Consider the following 20,148-nt stretch of genomic DNA (forward strand, 5'->3'; position numbering starts at 1 on the left):
CACACGTGCAAAGTGGGTTTGTGCATGCATACAAACAAACTTGTGTGCGTGGAGTTTCGCTAGTTCCACTTCCACTTCCACGCCTCTAACTGCCAAAAAATAAATAAATTCACAGTTGTGTAGTATTGGTTTTGCATGTGTATGTGGAATAGAGAGAGAGAGGGAGATGTGGGAGGGTGAGAGAGTGAGAGTAGGCCTATTGGGGGCAAGTGTAATTCTGGTAAAGGTCTGGTAAATCTGAATGGTTTGCTTTATTATTCCGGGTAAAAGTGCGCTGGCGTCATCAGGTACGCGATATGTTATTGTTGCTGATGACTTGGAATAACTCCAGTATACAATTAACTTCAGCAATCAGTCTATAGGCTACATACACACCTTTGCGTGACTGACAAGTTCGGTGTACAATCTTAATGTCTTAATATGCTTTCACTATGGAGCAGTGTAATAATAATAAACCGTAATACACTAATGCACAAAAGTTTGAAGTGATTAAGATAAAAAAAAAACTTTTTTTCAGCAACGATGCATTAAATTCATCAAAAGTATCAGTAAAGATATCTGAAATGTTACAAAAGATTTCTGTTTTAAATAAATTATGTTCTTATAAATTTTATATTCATCAGAGAATCCTGAAAAAAGAAAACATTAAAAATATTGGAAAACATTTTTAGTTATTAATATTTGAGCATCAATAATAACTGAGCACCAAATCAGCATATCAGAATGATTTCTGAAGGCTCGTTGTGATACTGAAGACTGTGTCATAACAGGAATAAATTAGCCTACATTTTAAAATATATTGAAATAGAAAACACTTCTTTAAATTGTAATAATATTTAACAATATTACATTGTAATAATACGTTTGATCAAATAAATGCAGCCTTTGTGAGCATTAAAAAAAAGACTTATTTCAAAAACATTAAAAAAAAAATCCTAGCTATTTCATACTTTGACCATGAAATTATTTGAATATAATAGGGTATTTACAATGAGCCCTTTTGCCCCAGCATGCTTTATGCACCTTTTACCAACATGATCAAACATTTAACAATAAAAATGTATGATTTGTAAATTATGCAAGTAATTTTTCTTCACCCATTGTTATAGAACCAGCTTGTTAGATCTTTGAAACTCTGTAAGGCGTGTCTTGTCAGGAAGGGAAAGAGGGAGAGATAGACAGAGACAAACAGAGAAGGAAGGAAAGGGCGGAGAGGGAGAGGCAGGCAGGCACACACACCCAGCCCTTTCTCTCTTCTCTTCTGCCCCCTCCTGCCTCCGCTTGAGCGTATCCCCACCCTCACCTCCCGCGAGCGCCCGGCCCTAATCACGTGATAGACGCTCAATTCACTCAGGACACTTTAAACACTTGGACAAGAAGTTGTTTCGTAACTCTCGGGGAAGTTTTTTCAGCGTCAGCCTAAATGCTAAGTGTGTCATTTGGATGTTTCATGCCATCGTGATCCAGGTTGTTGCTGTCGTCTGCGGTCCTTCATATCGGCGCACTTTTCACTTGAGGAATATTTACTGACAAGTAAGTTACTGTATTCATGAAATATAGTCTGAGGTAAAATAAGCTAAATCAAACTGTCCTGTTGTAGTTAGGCTATTTTAGTCGAATAATAACATTTTAGTCAATCTTTTATTTAAATAAATAGGCTAAATAATATTTAATATATTTAATTTCACAATATATCTACGGCACTTTTCTATAGCTACTTTTGACAGATGTTTATGGGTAAATGTCAAATAAGGATGTCCGAGATTATAACAACAAGAAATCTTTTAAGAATCTAGTTTAACGTCAAGTTTTCAGAAATGTCATCTTTGTATTCATGTTTATGTCAAAAAAGGAAACAGATTTTTTTCATGCAAACATGAATTTAGTGAAGTGTTGTAAAAAGTTTCAAAATATTGAAAATACGTGATTGTACAAAGCTTAATCATATATATTCTATAAACGTTTTATAAACATTCACACATGCATTCGCTCTTTAATATTAATACGTTTTCTAGGGGTAACTTAATTTGAGCAGCATACCTTTTATACAAAAGGTTATTTATTTATTTTTTAACAATCCTTGGACAGTTACACCATACAATATCACAAAGTCATGGAAGGACGTCCTTCAAAGAAGAGGTGAATTCAATTCATTTACCATAATTGCATGAATTGCATTTTAATTGTATTTTTGAACAACTTTAATATAATGGGGACTGTCATTGACGTCTGTTTGTTTTGATTATTCTTAGTTTTATTAATATTGCACTTTTGGCACTTTTTTATTGTTGGCATGAAACTGGTACTGGCTCTGCTGTAGTTGTACAGATGGCTTGAATGAAACTTGAATATTGTATCAGCATTGACATGATTTCTAGTCTGTCACTCAGTTTATGACCAGTGCTAGAGCTTATATGCAAATATAATTTTTATGCAAATGAAACACACTGTAGGAACATGTGTGCAGGATCATGTTGGTATGTGCCTTTGGCTACGTTGGATTTTTTAACTAACTCTGAGTTCTGCAACACTTTATAATAAGTTTAAATGTTAACAGTATTGCATTAAAATGCTTGGCAGGTCTTCAGTTAATATACAATCAGAGAGTTAGAAATGTCATGACACCTTGATTCATATATTATACATAATGTGCATGAACTACTGATCTTATATGGTCACTTGGATTATTCATTAAAATGAATTAAAATCTGGCCAAATAGTACATGGCATACATAGTTTTTGTTGAACACACGTTCTAACAGGCAAAAATATAACTTAATATATTATTTAATATGGCTTCAAGCCCAATTCTTATATGCTTTTGCAGTAATTGGTTTGGTTTGTGATCAGCTTGGCCTGCATTTAGAATGTGTGTGGATTTTCAGCTTTTCAAAATCTGAACATCCCGCCTGTGCATTTTGGATTGTTTGAAGATTAGGTTTACTGTAAGTATGTGCATAGCGTTTTTGGTGTAAAAATCAAATACAGTAAAACTAATAGTCAAAGCCCCAGGGTCAGTAAGGCTGTTGTATTCTGAGCTTTGTTTCAAGGCTGAGGTTTGCGTCAGACATTCCATCTGGCACATGGAGCCTCTTTTCCTGTTTTCAGCATTTGAGGGGAGGCTGCCTAGGGGGAGCACACACACACACACATGCCTAGACCCTCCACCCACTCACACGACTCTTTCCTTGGATCAATACTCTGATCTTATCGCAATACACACAGAAACACTCCACTACAAAAGAGGATCATTTTCAGAGCCGCATACCATTGTTAAAATGCTCAGCCTCTCTCTCTCTCTTTCTCCATGTCTCTCTTTCTCTTTTTCTTTAGTTTCAGGAAAGGTCAGAAGGGAAACTATGGCCCCCCATGTAGCAGAGCTTCTCTATGTGTTCACTGTGGAAACAATAACAGACACGCTGCGGCCTTCTTGCTAAATTTGGTCTTCGGCCTAAATTTCAGTCTTTGTTCCTACCTTTCAGTCAGATAGAAGCCTATCTGTAAAGTTTTTCACATTGTGATCATCCCGTTCAATCTCAGATCTCATGCATCTCTCAGACACCTGGCACCTGGTTGAAGACCTGTTATCTGAGAGCGGTGGTTGTGTGCATTGAACCAGTGCTGTTCAGTTTGGTTTTTGGTTTTTACATGCATGGGTTTGCTATTAGATTCTGTACTTTGTAATTTTGGTCTTCACATTTTCTCCATGTCAGCAAACCGGACCATTTCTCTCCACTAGGAAACTGCATTAGAGCGTAACACTAGCATTCTGTGGTTTTGAGTGTGTGTATGCCTTAATGGATTTGCCTACTTCACCGGTCTGCAATGTTGAGTGAAGAGCTTGTGTAATTTATAAGGTATCCCACAAGTTCTTCAAACAGTCTCAACTACTCATTCACACCGCCTGAGGTTAAACACACACCACAGCATTCAAGAAAAATAATAAATAATGACCCTAAAACCTAAAGATACTTGTAAATATTAAACTTAGCCACACTATTTAAGAGCTTTAACCTTGTTAACATACAGTATAAAGCTGTTAATGTGTGATTCAAAAGATCTTTTAAAACATAAATTTTATTTCTGAATCTTTGTTTTCAGGTAATTATATATAACAGAGGTATGAGACAGAAGATAGAAACAGATTGAGTTAACTTACAAAGACTATAATTATAGTAAAATTAAGTATTTAAACACCTTACTTTAATTGCTCGAGAACGATAATTATTGGTATTTGATGTGTTATGAAGTCTTGTGCTAGTTGGCACTCCAGTCTCTCCATACTAAACACATCTAGTGACGCATGTACTAACTTCTCTTTATTTATGAGACTGTAAAGTTTAATTGATGGAGTTTTTGTGTGTGTGTGTGTGTGTGTGTGTGTGTGTGTGTGTGTGTGTGTGTGTATACAAAAGGTTATTTATTTATTTTTTAACAATCCTTGGACAGTTACACCATACAATATCACAAAGTCATGGAAGGACGTCCTTCAAAGAAGAGGTGAATTCAATTCATTTACCATAATTGCATGAATTGCATTTTAATTGTATTTTTGAACAACTTTAATATAATGGGGACTGTCATTGACGTCTGTTTGTTTTGATTATTCTTAGTTTTATTAATATTGCACTTTTGGCACTTTTTTATTGTTGGCATGAAACTGGTACTGGCTCTGCTGTAGTTGTACAGATGGCTTGAATGAAACTTGAATATTGTATCAGCATTGACATGATTTCTAGTCTGTCACTCAGTTTATGACCAGTGCTAGAGCTTATATGCAAATATAATTTTTATGCAAATGAAACACACTGTAGGAACATGTGTGCAGGATCATGTTGGTATGTGCCTTTGGCTACGTTGGATTTTTTAACTAACTCTGAGTTCTGCAACACTTTATAATAAGTTTAAATGTTAACAGTATTGCATTAAAATGCTTGGCAGGTCTTCAGTTAATATACAATCAGAGAGTTAGAAATGTCATGACACCTTGATTCATATATTATACATAATGTGCATGAACTACTGATCTTATATGGTCACTTGGATTATTCATTAAAATGTATGTGACAGATTTGAACTCTTCTCTCTAGTTCACCTTATCATATTGTCTTATGATAGAGAAGAGAAAAACATGACAAAATCCAAATAGAAAAATTCAAAACAGTGTTTACTTTTCCTTACTGAGGTCTGTCCGTGTGCAACAACTCTGATGGCGATATATAAAAAATGTATGTCTCTTATTTGGAAAAGGACTGTTTGTTTGACTAAGATTTCCTAAGAAGGAGCTTAGCAGACTTTGATGCTACTGGAGACAAGTTAAAAAGAAAAGCTGTGCTTTGTAAGTATACAAAACACATTATACACTACTGTTTAAAAGTCAGGGGTCAGTTTATTTTTTTCCAAGAAATTCATACTTTTATTCAGCAAAAATGCATTAAATTGATCAAAAGTGACAGTAAAGACATCAAAGTATCTTGAAATAAATTTACCAGTTTCCACAAAAATATGAAGTAATATTAAGCAAAAATGTTCTCAACAATAATAATAAGTGTTTCTTGAGCACCAAATGAACATATTAGAATGATTTCTGATGGATCATATGACACTGAAGACTGGCGTAATGACTGCTAAAAGATTCATCTTTGTCATCACAAGAATACATTTTATTTTAAAATGTATTAAAATAGAAAGCAGTTATTTTAAGTTATAATATTTCACAATATTACTGTTTTACTATATAAAATAAATGCAGCTTTGATGAGCATAAGAAACATCAAAATAAAAATAAACAAATCTTACTGACCCACAACTGTGATGTAGATATAGACCTTTCTTACAAGAGCCTGACTAACAAATACAACCCTTATTTTCATCATAATATTAAATAGGGTTCAGCTCATGCAGTTTTCTAAATGTGAGGTTAGTTCAACCAATAATAACAATTCTGTAATTATTTACTCACCCTCATGCCATTCCAAACTTATGCAACTTTCGTTTTTGTTCTCCATGGAACACAAAATATGATCCATCCATCCATTTTTCAAAATGCTTGTCCTATGTGAGAGTTGCAGGTGTGGAATTCCGAATGAAATATGAAAGGACTATGATGCATTTTTGTCCCTTTTGTTGCTCGGTAGCTCACTTTCACTGTATGGAAAAGAACAGCCTGCACATTCTGCTAAACTTCTAATTTTGTGCTTAATGAAAAAGAAAGTCATACAGGCTTAACATGACGGTGAATAAATGATGGTAGAACTTTCATTATTGACTAAACTATTCATTTAAAACACTACAGACATTAAGTCAGAGTCTAGTTACAAAACCTTGCACTTAGTAAAGCATTCAAACTGAGGTCTTGAATGGTGTTTAACTCATCTGTTGTGACATGTCTTGTGTTTTGGTGTGCCTATTTATCTGTATGGAATTCTATACTGTTGGTTTCAGGTTTGGATGAGTATGTCTGTGTTTGTGTGTACACTTCAATATGTTGTTTTGTTAACCCACACCTGACCCTGGGGCCAATGGGAGTGATTTTCCTGTGTGTGTGATCGGCATTGTCTCTTGTGATAGTCGTCCTGTTTATATATGTGCGTCTGAGGACTGAGGAGTGTTAAATTTGCTGGGAGTGGACCTGGACTCAGTGGACCTAGTATAGATTGTTCTTTGTGTGTGTGTGTGTGTGTTAACAGCACCACCCTGGGTTAATGATTGTACAAAGAGACTTTACATTCACCCCTCTCTTTCTCTCTTTCTTTCTCTGTCTCTCAGACTTTGGACTGTAAAAGCACTCACATATCATTGCGTCTCATGGCTCACTGATGAAGTGTCCTACATCCCATTCCTGCCTTGAGTCCATGCACTCCACTGAATTCTAATGAAAATAAAGTCCTAGGTCATTTTTACTTTAAATTACCTTTTGGAAATAGAAATCGATCAGCACCTATAGCACCTGTAGTACTGTACCTATAGACTGTAGCACCTGCATCTTTGTGTCAGGCTTTGTGGGCTCAAACAAAACACACAGACAGATCAAACAGCAAAACATATTTGTCTCTTTTGTGTTCGTAAGACCGCATGATCATATCTAAGATATCTGATGAGCTGGTACTGCTGTAGACCTTTCATCTTTGGCTTTAAGCTTCCTTTGTGCATTGTAGACATGTTAGCTGTGTTATTCTTCTACTATTGACACTTTTTGACTTTTACAAAATATACTCTCTTATAATACCTTTTTCACACTCTTGCTAGTTTTTTAAATTTGTCCACTCACAGTATCAAACAACACAAGCATCACAGTTTTGACATTTTTCTGATGTAAACATTTCTGTCACATCTAAAATGATGTATTGTGGCTTAATAGCATGCTGTGGCGGATATTTATTTGTTGAATCTTTTTTGTTAATGTCATGCTTTGAATACTTTCACTTTGAATTGTAGTTGAAATTTATGATCTGACAGTTATAAGTTGTGCGAAATGATTTATTTTATTTGACTCATTTGTAAAATTGATATATTTTCACAAAATAAAATTGCGTTGAACTCTTTAGTCAGGATATCATAGTTTACAATACTTTATATTAATTATATACAATTAAAATAGTATTTATTTATAAACACAACCGTTCAAAATTTTTAAGAAATCAATAATTTTATTCAACGAGGACACATTCAGTTGAGCAAAAGGGACAGTAAAGATATATATATTATCTTATAAAAATTTTAAATATATTAAAATGTTTATTTTTATATTTTATATTAAATTGTTTTTTTTGCTGTATTTTGGATCAAATACAGGCAGCCTTGGTATAAGCATAAGAGATTTCTTTCAAAAACCTAACCAACCGAACAAACAAACAAACAAACAAATAAATAAATATATAAATAAATAAGAAAGAAAGAAATACATTTTAAGTTTTAATGTAACCATAATTTACCATTTAACACAAAGGAGGAATGTTATCAGTTATGTAATAAAAAAAACAGCTGAGACAAAAAGCCCCTGTTGAAGTAACTCCCTAAGATCAGGGAATGAATCATTATCTACGGTTGAAATAGTAGCATTTAGTTGCAATACTATAATGTGGCCTTTCTGTTTCCCAAGACCACTGGGTAAGTGGGTCAGGTGGAAAAAGCTCTCTAATAGTATTGCAATCTTATGTACAGCCACACACAAACAGCGTTCATCGCCCTGGGCATTCTAACCTCCCCTGTACTTTAAGTGATTAGTGTTTCAGCACCTCTGAAGCATCAGCATGCTTCTCTGCTTCTGTGTGCTTGGAATGAAGAATGACTTCCTGATGGCTCACGACATGTCTCTAATGCGGGACTTATCTGTTACTAACTGATATACTAATGTTTGTTCTCTGTATTTCCCAGAATTCCAGCGGCAGCAGCCATGCTCAGGTGTGACCCAATAAAGCCAGACATGGTGAGTACAGTTTTTAGGGTAAATACTCTCAAATAAATTAGTTGTAAAGAAAAGGTTGGTATGATGGGAGGTGTTGCAGAGATCCCTTCTACACTGCAAAAAAAATATTTGTTGAAGTTTCAAAGTTTTATAAGAAAATACTTGTTTCAGTCTTTCTACTACTATCTTTCTATTGTTTTTACATCATATTTTTTTAGTGTACAGACATTAGTCAGGGTAGTGCCATATTTAATTTTTGACAGGAATGAAAACGAGGCTGTGAGGGATAGTACAGTGCTTTCATTGGATTGTACTGTTGTATAACAACAAACCAATTGTTCAGCTGACGAAATGTCTTTCTGAAAAAAAAACACTTAGTAGACAAAACTCCATAGAACAGTTTTGAAGTGAGTTGACACGATCTAGAACCTTTATAAAGTGCGTGACATTGTGTCCCTCACAGCCTTGTTAAATTCAATATGGCGTGTAACCTGATTAAAGCCAAAAGAAGTTGTTTTGGACTAATCTGAAATGTTCCTCCACCTTCCTGATACTTGTCTAGTTCTTTGCATCAGGTTTATGTGATTTTAAAGAAAACAATGCTTCACTTTCCGTTTCCAATAACAAACCTGCCTTACCAACTAACACACAATGGCCATCTGAGCACCCTGGTCTTATTGGGACATCGGTTTGTTTGTTTAAGTGCAGTATCCATGTGCAATCTTTCAATTCTTTATAATAACACAAGACACATTTATAGAGACTAATAAGGATATTTTTGAATCGCACGAGTATATTATTAGGCTCTTACAAAATCTATCTCTAAAACTCATCTTGTACTTGCTCTTTTTTCTCTCTTCCTCTAGCTGTAGATGGACATGCATTCCTTTCTTATTAGGTTAGGAGTTTATATGGGGTGGGAAGTCGAATTTGGCTCATACTCAGTCGTTCAAAGTTAGTCTTTTTGTCGGTTTATTGTCCCCAGACTCAACTGCTGCTCAGAGCAGCTGCTTTATAAGAGTGCTTGTGCAATTATGTACATGTGAATGTGTAAATATGCTAGCAAGTTCACAGTGTGTTTAACGTCTCTCTCTCTTTCTCTCTCAGTCATTGACTTACCCAGCTTACCTGATTAAACCTGCTCCTGAGGCATTTGGAGTCGTATTATCTCCTTCCATGGTCCCTACTTCCACATCTCACCTATACTCCCCTCACTACTACCAAGAACCCTACTCCTACATGAGCCCCCATCACACACACCCTCTGTCCCAGGATGTCCATCACTCCCAGAACGAACCTGTCGATTTATCCGTCAGCAAAAGATCCTCCGTTTCATCGCCTTCATCATCTCTGGCATCGTCATCTCCCAGAGCCACTCCACCATCGCCTTATGAGATCTCCAGTCCGGTGTCACGTCCTCGCCCCGGCTCCGGCTCAGGCTCTATAACAGGAAGCACTTTCGGGTCATCTCAGACAAGGCAGCTGACCCCACCACTTGGCCTTCCTATTCCTTCGGTAAGAATAGTGGTGATGCCTTACAAAAAATGTACTGTGGTGATACCATGGTACTGACTGATTACCATTTTCCAATTCAATGGTGTTTACATGGTAATCCAGTGTACATGGGCAGAAAACATGGTGTTTATTTCTAGTCTTATTAGTTAGGTCACATACTGTATGACCCTTTTTATGCACAGTCACTTCAGTACACGTCTTTTATTATAAGCTTATTTTTCATTTCTGATTTAAATAGATTTTATTATTGTTATTATTGTTATTAAATATTTTAATGACAGTGCTTTACTGCTTATTAAAGCAGCACTATGTAACTTTTGGCGCTCTAGCGGTTAATAAACAGAACTGCACACATCCCGTGGAAGAACATTCCAACCGGAGCGCAGCGGTGACGACCCAACCAGGCTACAATAGTCCAAATATACGTACTTATTATAAGTGTTTTCCGTAGTGATTCGGAATAAGACAAAAACGCGGTTTGGAAGATGAATTCATGATGTACTCGCTCATTATATACATTTGGCAAATTTTTTACACAGAAAAAGTTACATAGTGCTGCTTTAATACTTGAAAAACATTTGTTCATCAAATAAAGTTTTTTTTTTACTGTATGCTCACCAAGACTGCAAATATTTAATCAAAATACAGTAAAACACAGTAATATTATGAAATATTATTACAATTGAATTTTTTTGTATTTCAATATATTTTAAGAGTAATTTATTCCTATAATGGCAAAGTAGCTGTCAGTGTCACTTGATCCTTCAGAAATCATTTTAATATGCTGATTTGGTGCTCAAGAAACATTTCTTATTATTATGAATGTTGAAAACAGTTTTGTTGCTTAATATTATTAAAACTTAGAGACCAACTGACATGTCTTGTGTCGTAATCCATCTGTGTTTGTTTTTCTGATGCAGGTTTTGACACCTATTGTACCAGTGCTTTCTATGCTGCAGACGTTACCTGTGCTCTACCCTCCACTACACCTGTCTCCCTCCATCATGATTTCACCCGTCACACCTGAGGATCCTGCTAACCACAAGCAGTGTAAGCAGAATAACATTCTGTATCACACACAGGGATAACACTTTACAATAAAGGTACTAATACCTGAATTATATGGTGTTATTTTAATGACAAATGTCGGGAGCGCATTATTGTAGCGCGAAAGCACATAAATATAATACGCAAGCGCAAATCTCCCCGCACGCACGCGGATTTCCTTTGCTCTCGCTCAAGACCGGACACTTAAAACGTGTCTCTCCTGTAGCTCAAAGTGTGCGCGCTCAAACTGTGTCCTGTGCACTCGCAAATCTCTCTATGCTCATGCAGATATTAATTCTTATCACACCTGAATTAAATGTTGTCAAAAGTTATTATGCACTTTTAAAAAGTAGTCTCAAAACAGATTTGTTCAGGGCCTTTCCTTGATTTTTTAAAATTGTTTTACTAGGCCCACTTTATCTCTTTTATGTTTGTTTTTTGTTCTTTTCTGTGAATGCACATATGCATCTCTCTGTATAGTACTTTGTAAACACAGTTTTAAAAGGTGCTATATAATAAAGCTTTAACCAATCAGACCTCCACGACTGATCGATGAAAACGTGTGAAATCTAATTGGCTGGGAGGGAAGTGAACCCGTAATTCTTTTGACAATCAAAGATGGATCTTTAAATTCTTTCCAGTTTAATAATATTTAGCAATGTTAATGAAATGTAGCCTATAGAAATGGCCAGGAATTGGGTGCTTGGATGATTTGTACATATAACCTCTGTCCTGGTTGATCTCTGAGCAATTTATCAATAACAACATATAAAAACAACATATTATAGTCTATGGCTCTAAAGACTTCATATAAAAGATCAATGTTATGTCATCATATGTCAGATACCTCAACTGAATTTTAAAAAATTGCAATAAATTCTCAGTTGGTATGATGGCAATAGTAACAATTCCTATCAAATCAACATCAAATGCAAAAATAGACATAAATGATGCAAGATATAACACAATACATGTTCTGATAGAATCACTGTTTGGACATTTATTGGGAGTTTATTTTTTTTTAAAACTCTCCTCTAAAACAGTGAATATACCGTTATATGAAAGTTACATGTAATTACATTGTCTGTAAATGCATTAAACACAGAATATAATGTAGTGTATGACAAATATGAGAAATTCATTATAGTGTTATATTTGGTCTCCAAATCTTAAGTATCGGTTTAGGGAATATATATATATATATATATATATATAAAATCAATCCAAGTACACAATACATAGGCTATATGATCACAAGAACTTCATATGCTTTTTTGTCTGTGTTTAGATAAATCGTTCAGAGAGGTTTGACCAAACTGTTAAACTAGGTTATTTCCAAATCATCCAAGTACCCGATTGATATCTAATGTTTGATTATTATGACTAGTAGTATTAAATTGTAAAGAAATTACAGATCCATCTTTGAAATCTGATATTAAAAAAATTTAATTGTACATGCGTGCGGAGAGATTCGCGCTCGCGTATTATATTTATGTGCTTTCGCGCTACAATAATGCGCTCTCGACATTTGTCATTAAAATAACGCCATAGAATTAATACTTACTTCAACATGAACTCATGAATAGTGAATCAATCAAGTGTTATCCTTAACTACAGTACAACTGGAGTCATATGGATTCATGCATGAATAACGGCAGTAACTACCTGTTAGTATGTTTGATAGTTGCTTGATAGATGTTCGACACGCGTTCACGACAGTACCATGCATGCATCGTGGTACTGTTGTGAACGTGCACAGAAGTAAGAGATGAAATTGTTGAATAAAGTCATTATTTTGTTTTCTTTGCACACAAAAAGTATTCTCATAGCTTCATAAAATTAAGGTTGAACCACTGATGTCACATGGACTATTTTATGTCCTTGCTACCTTTCTCGGCTTTGAACGTGGTAGTTCCATTGCTGTCTATGAAAAGAGTCAGAAAGCTCTCGGATTTCATAAAAAATTTCTTAATTTTCTGTTCCGAAGATGAACGAAGGTCTTATAGGTTTAGAATGACATGATGGTGAGTAATTGATGACAGAATTTTCATTTTTAGGTGAACTATCCCTTTAAGGATGAGTTAGTAATGACGTGCATCTTGAAGTAAGATCATAACAATGATGCACTTGCAAATCATTATCTAAAATATTAATTATCATGCACTGAAAGTGCCATCCTTATGCAGAAATATGCATGAATCCATATTACTCCTGCACTCGATTAGCTAATCCTGAGTTCATGTTGAAGTAAGCATTAAATTATGTATTAGTACATGATTATTAATGTACCTTAATTGTAACGTATTATCCACACAGGCACATTATTCACATATGCATATTAAGCAAACAACACATTGCCAAACACATGCTCTCACTCTCTACCGATGAGTAGATGGGTGACAGTTGCAATAATATAGCCTTACATATTTTCTTTGCATGGTTGATTGATTTGTCTCCTTTCTCTTGTCTTCAGTCTCTATAATGAAGTCAGAGAATCCCCCAGACAATCATGAGCTCCTCAAGCCAATCAAATCCGAGCTCCACCCTGAACACGCTCAGGATTCCCACAGCCAGGAAATAACCTCACCCGTCATTACTGTCCCACCGAGTTATGGGTGAGTACTGAGCCCTCAAACACACGCATATGCTCAATTTGTTCTTCATTATCACCATTTATTTTATTTTGTATGAGCACAGCTAACACTTGTGCATGCAAGTTCATTAAAAAATGCTATCTTACAAATAAGAACAAGTTGGTTAAATGAGATGAGATTGTGTATTTGCATGTGACTGTGTGTTTCTTTGTGAGACAGGTCACAGCTTGTCACTTTAATGGGTTGTGTCGCATGTTTTTACATACTTTTTCTCACTGTACATCTGTTTGTAAAAAAAACCCTACTGGATTCCATATAGAAACCTGTAATTAGGCACAGAAACCAATGCTACTCATACTGTACACATAGTATCTATCTATCTATCTATCTATCTATCTATCTATCTATCTATCTATCTATCATCTGTCATTTAAAGTACATTTGGCCTACAGTTCTCTTTCAGTCAAACAAGTATATGTGTGTGTGTGTATGTATGTGTGGTGTAAAGCATATATTTCTGTATCTGATGTCTCTTGCTGCGTGTCTGATAAAATCCCCCAGCATGCATTTCAGAGACAGTGTGTCTCCAAGTATTTTCAAACCCTCATGGGGTAGGAACGTATCTGTGCTTGAGCGCATACAAGCGCATGGCTGAGAGTTTGTGTAGACATCTTATTTTGTGCGTGTTTTAGTGCACTTTTACAGTGGATGTGTGTGTGTGATGTATTCCAGTGGATTTGGTGTCATTGGCTATGGACATACTGTGTGACTAAAAGGAAAAAAAAGTGGTGAAATACAGAGAAAGGAGCAATGTTTATGAGGAAGGGAGGAGAAAGCGTTTGATTTAGAAAGGAAGGGAGGAGAAAAGTAGAATGATCATTTTATATTGGGTGCGGTGCCAAAAAACAGCTACTTTTAGGCACAAATGGTAGAAAGTGGGAGAATACGTGACATTGTAGACAAAGACTGAAAATATGTAGCTGAAACAGAAAGGGAGGGTAAGGTGTATGGAGGGGTTTAATGGTGAGATGAGAGAGAAAGAGAGAGAAGTATTTAATAATAGGGTGTATTTAGGCAGGAACTTACAGTAAAAGGTGTTCCTGTTCAGTAAATGCATGGGAGTTTTTTCAACTGGTTTATTGTCTGCAAGTCGGAAATTGTAAGTCCAGTCACTTAGAAAAGTGCCAGCCTTAACTCAACAAGCTGCACAATTAGATGTATTATTCATGTCCGTAGCACAAACGGTGCAGAATGAGTTGCCCACTTTAGTTCCTTGTGGTTAAGGCCTAAGTGTGAGCATAAGGATTTTTCCTTTTGCAAACAAGCACTGCTAATAAAAATCATAAATGAAGAATGGTACAGCACCAAAAAAGTGTACTGTAATTAAACAAAATCTAATGTGGAGCTAAGGTCATAAATACTTACAATACTCAGATAACTTAAAGGGGTCATATGATGCGATTTCAAGTTTTCCTTTCTCTTTGGAGTGTTACAAGCTGATTGTGCATCGATAAGATCCCTGAAGTTACAAAGACTAAAGTCTCAAAACCAAAGAGATATTCTTTATCAAAGTTAAGACTCTGCCACGCCCATCTTTAAAAAAGCATCATATGACCCCTTTAAAACAAAACAGTGTCATGCGCTGCTTTGAGGTAGATTGTATGTAATGCTTCTGACCCCTGGTGGTTAAAGCAAGAGGTGCACCACGAACACTCATTTTTTTTTGTCTTTAACAGGGGAAACACACACTCAGTGATTGTACGTCGAAAGCTAGAGTCTCCAGATCCACTGAAGAAGCGTCGAATTCATCGCTGTGACTTCAATGGCTGCAATAAAGTCTATACCAAAAGCTCCCACCTGAAAGCTCATAGACGCACACACACAGGTGAATGGGCTATATATGCAAAGACATTTGTTAATGCACACAATTCATTATGTGACACTCTTTTTTTTTTTTTCAATCTTTTTGTTGGGAAAACATCTTGTGTTTATGAAAAAAGAAAAAGAAAAGTCTTTTATGCTCACCAAAGCTACATTTATTTGATCAAAAATATTGTTAAACAGCTTTTTTATTACTACTTTATTCCTGTGATGCAAAGCTGAATTTTCAGCAGCCTTTACTTCAGTCTTCAGTGTCACATGATCCTTCAGAAATCATTCTAATATGCTGATTTGCTGCTCAATAAAGACTTTTTTTTTATTATCAATGATTATATTTTGTGGAAACCGTGATACACTATCATTTAAAAGTTTGGTGGATTTATTTATTTGTCCTCGTTCAGCAAGGACACATTAAATTGATCAAAAATGACAGTAAATACATTTATAATGTTACAAAAGATTTCTAAATGCTAAATGATTTCTAACTGTTTCATATGTTTTTATCATCAAATAATTTTTTATCTTCTTATTCTACTTATTATTGACCCATATAAAGATGAAAATGCTCATACTCTTACTCTGATACTGTTCATGCGGATGAATAGGCTAAACACTCTTCTAAATGCTCTTCTTTCTCTTTGTGTGACCATTTAGGAGAAAAGCCTTATAAGTGCATGTGGGAAGGCTGTACGTGGAAGTTTGCCCGCTCCGATGAGCTGACCCGTCACTTTCGGAAGCACACGGGTGTAAAGCCGTTCCAGTGCCCTGACTGTGATCGCACCTTCTCTCGCTCCGATCACCTCTCCCTGCACAAGAAGCGCCACATGCTGGTGTGAGCTCAATACTGCAACACGTGAACGGAGCAGAAATTGCACCTTCGATTAAGCCGTTGCTCAACGGGAGCTTCATCTTCAGTGACGCCAAGTGCCGTTTTGTGTTTCCCATCCCCTTCCAGTTCAGGAAACGCTGTGTAATAGAAGAAAAGAATGGAGTTGATGGCTCATACGATGGCTAGCTCATACTTCATGAAAAGAATTAGTATCCAAGTGGATTTTGTCACCATTACTATGGACATGGAGAGTAGTGCTGTGGATATGACCCTTATATAAACAAAATTGAATGCCAAGTCTTTTTTTTTATATCAAGCACTCTCTCTCTCCATTATCTTTCTATACACGTCTCTCTCGTTGTTTTGCCCTCTGCAGGTCAGAGGGCCCATTGTGCAGTTACAGCACTACACAAACAAGCATAATACATTTACAGTTATGTATCTATATCTAGATAGATAGATAGATAGATGATATACTGACAGTCAGTAGCCAGTCACACACACATATACACAAACACAACTCTGACAGTTTCACACTTTTAATGTTGTTTTAAGATGCAACTCGGGTCAAACCTGCACAATGTGAATGTATTTTTCTCTTTTTGTATGTTATTTGGAAACATGAATGTGTATACGCAGATCCTGTATATGCATTCAGCATGTGTGTTTCATGTTTCAGTGTAAGGACCAAAGCTGATTTAAAGCTCATGTATTTTCTGAGATTGTTTGAATTGGGTCAGTCAGTTCACACCAAGAATGATAACTATAAAGATAACTAGATACCATAGCTATAACAGTGTCCACACCAATGCACAATAATGTTCTGTTTATTATAAGCATGCATCGCAGTCATCTGCCACTTTAAATGCTCAAGATCAAGATCTTTAAAGAAGAATGGATTGTGTTTGGCTGTCAGCGATTGTAGAAATCATAAGCTGAAACAAATTTAAACAATATTGTTTCTCTGTAGCGTTATTGTTATATTTGTGGACTCTGTTCTTTTACATTTAGAACTATATCTTTATCGTTATAGTTATCGTCCTAGGTGTAAACGGATCTTTTTTGACTCTTAAAAGAGTTACATTTTGACAAAAAGTTTTTGGTTCCAAAAGTAGCTTTCGAGCACCTGACCTAGTAAAACATTGGCATGTTTTATTAATTGTAATCATGAATTAATACTGTAGTTTATTACCGTAAGTACTATGTACTGTGTAAGTTCTTGCAACTTTGCACATGCACAATTTACAATTTAGTAATGAAATAATAGTAATGATTTGACCCTATACATACATTTTAAAAATACAGGTAGAAAGTGTGAGAGGTCAAAACGGTGTCTTAAATGTTAATAGGCTGGTCTGAAAATTGAACACTTGATCATCCAGCGCATACATGTTAGTTGCAAGGACTTAAAGAAAGCTTAATTTTGCTAAATCTCACCGTTATTCATATTTGAATAATTTCTGTAATCATGAATATTCATATAATCCTAAACATTTTGTTGTGTCGTGTTGTATTTGATCAAATCCAGTGTCCAAGGCTCAAAAGGGTAAAATATTATTTCACTGAGGGGTGTTTAGGTGGAGAAATGTGATAAATGTGAACCATTCAATAAGGGGCATTATTTTATTAGAGTGAGTTCATCTAGGTTATGGGTAACATTGTCTTACTGTTAACACTTTGTTTGTGAAATATTTGTTATATAATTATGGATATATGCAGGGACGAGTGTACTCTTGTTTTTCTGTTTGTAGGTTTTGCAAATCATTTTTTCGTGAACAAATGTTTGTAAAGGGCAATGTGTAAACGGAAACAGTGCACTTTAAAATAGATTTGAAATGGCAGATATCTGTAAATGGGAGCCCATGAATAGCTTTAAGCTTTGGGCTTTATCTCCATATTTTTCTCTTTCTTAGCAGTTCAACAGTTTGTAATAGAATGGTTTCTGTTTTTCTCTTCTCAACTGAAGGACAATTTTGAAGAACATTTTGAAGGAGGAAAAGAACAAGGGGGAGCTTACATAAGAACGGAAAAAGTCCTTAATGAAACAATTGAGATGAGTCAAAGAAAGAAAAAGGATGAAGCATTTGTTTCTTGGTCTGATGTATAAACCACAGCAAAGCTGTACACATCACAGATATTAACTAATCATATAGGATAATGGAAATATTAATATATATATATATATGTGTGTGTTTTTTTTTAATGGAATGACTGAATGGGCAATTTATAGAAAGCATGATTATGATATATTTTTAATCCAAAACAAATATTATATGTTTTTATAAAGATGTGAATCTTCTGTCTTTTCTAAATTACTTATATTTTCACAGTTCAAAGGGAATATTATGCTGTGTCATTATATCAGACTGTGAATTTAATACAAATTGTTCAGACACTTTTTGTATTATATAGATTTAAATATGTATCATTCAATAAACTTTTTATGGTGAATATTTTGTATAAATGTGTTGACATTGTGTTTGATTTTTAATTTAGCCTAACCTAATTGGCAACCTAATTGCTTGACAAATTTAGATGTTCAGTGGCCAGCTGCATAAAATGTTTAGACTATAGGCTAACAAGTTATATAATCTTTTTTTTTTCTTTAAGACTGGTCATAACTGGTCAGATATATAAAAACCTAGATTGGCCTAATTTGAATCTGAAAAACAAGACTCATTAGGGTACCTGCTAGTTGTTCTTAACATAATAACTAAGTTTATGCAACTGGCTCCAGGATTTCCACAGTTCTGAAGTAATTTATAATGTTAATATCATATTTCCGACCTGTTGCGTTCATCAACACATCAAAGATATTAACTAATCATATAGGATAATGGAAATATTAATATATATATATATATGTTTTTTAATGGAATGACTGAATGGGCAATTTATAGAAAGCATGATTATGATATATTTTTAATCCAAAACAAATATTATATGTTTTTATAAAGATGTGAATCTTCTGTCTTTTCTAAATTACTTATATTTTCACAGTTCAAAGGGAATATTATGCTGTGTCATTATATCAGACTGTGAATTTAATACAAATTGTTCAGACACTTTTTGTATTATATAGATTTAAATATGTATCATTCAATAAACTTTTTATGGTGAATATTTTGTATAAATGTGTTGACATTGTGTTTGATTTTTAATTTAGCCTAACCTAATTGGCAACCTAATTGCTTGACAAATTTAGATGTTCAGTGGCCAGCTGCATAAAATGTTTAGACTATAGGCTAACAAGTTATATAATCTTTTTTTTTTTCTTTAAGACTGGTCATAACTGGTCAGATATATAAAAACCTAGATTGGCCTAATTTGAATCTGAAAAACAAGACTCATTAGGGTACCTGCTAGTTGTTCTTAACATAATAACTAAGTTTATGCAACTGGCTCCAGGATTTCCACAGTTCTGAAGTAATTTATAATGTTAATATCATATTTCCGACCTGTTGCGTTCATCAAAACCCAGGGCTCGTCCGGGATTTGAACCCGGGACCTCTCGCACCCTAAGCGAGAATCATACTCCTAGACCAACGAGCCAATTGAGCGAACCAAACTTGTATAACAACTGAAAATATTTAAGGTACACCGTGATTCTCCTATTACCAATGTTTTATTAATATCAGTAGAGTTACAGTGATGTATGTATTTTCTAAGTGTTAGAAAAACCTTTCTCTAATTTTATAATAGATCAGTTATCTCATTACTTCGTTTTCCCACTTGCAAACCCACTATGAAACGCAACGCCACCTTAAAATCCGAGACCAAACCGATTAATACCTCACACTGTCTGAGTTGGTCATTTAGCAGACGCTTTTATCCAAAGCGACTTACAAATGCGGACAATAAGAGCAGTCAAAACT

At 35.0% G+C, this 20,148-nt stretch overlaps 1 protein-coding gene and 1 non-coding gene across 2 annotated transcripts; one reads left to right on the forward strand and one right to left on the reverse strand.

The window, feature by feature from the left end:
* The first annotated feature begins 1,304 nt into the window (after nucleotides 1-1,304).
* Nucleotides 1,305-16,887, forward strand: LOC107656370 (Krueppel-like factor 3). The gene is made up of 7 exons (XM_016444183.1): nucleotides 1,305-1,533; nucleotides 8,377-8,428; nucleotides 9,515-9,922; nucleotides 10,843-10,972; nucleotides 13,443-13,584; nucleotides 15,300-15,448; nucleotides 16,099-16,887. The coding sequence occupies exons 2-7, from the start codon at nucleotides 8,396-8,398 to the stop codon at nucleotides 16,278-16,280; spliced, it is 1,044 nt and encodes a 347-aa protein (XP_016299669.1). The 5' UTR covers nucleotides 1,305-1,533; nucleotides 8,377-8,395; the 3' UTR covers nucleotides 16,281-16,887.
* A 2,866-nt stretch (nucleotides 16,888-19,753) lies between these two features.
* Nucleotides 19,754-19,825, reverse strand: trnap-agg (transfer RNA proline (anticodon AGG)). The gene has a single exon. It is a non-coding gene; the product is annotated as a tRNA-Pro (tRNA).
* Nucleotides 19,826-20,148: the final 323 nt, after the last annotated feature.

The sequence above is a fragment of the Sinocyclocheilus anshuiensis genome, unplaced genomic scaffold (assembly GCF_001515605.1).
Source record: "Sinocyclocheilus anshuiensis isolate Anshui unplaced genomic scaffold, SAMN03320099.WGS_v1.1 scaffold85, whole genome shotgun sequence".
In the NCBI taxonomy this organism is placed as follows: Eukaryota; Metazoa; Chordata; class Actinopteri; order Cypriniformes; family Cyprinidae; genus Sinocyclocheilus; species Sinocyclocheilus anshuiensis.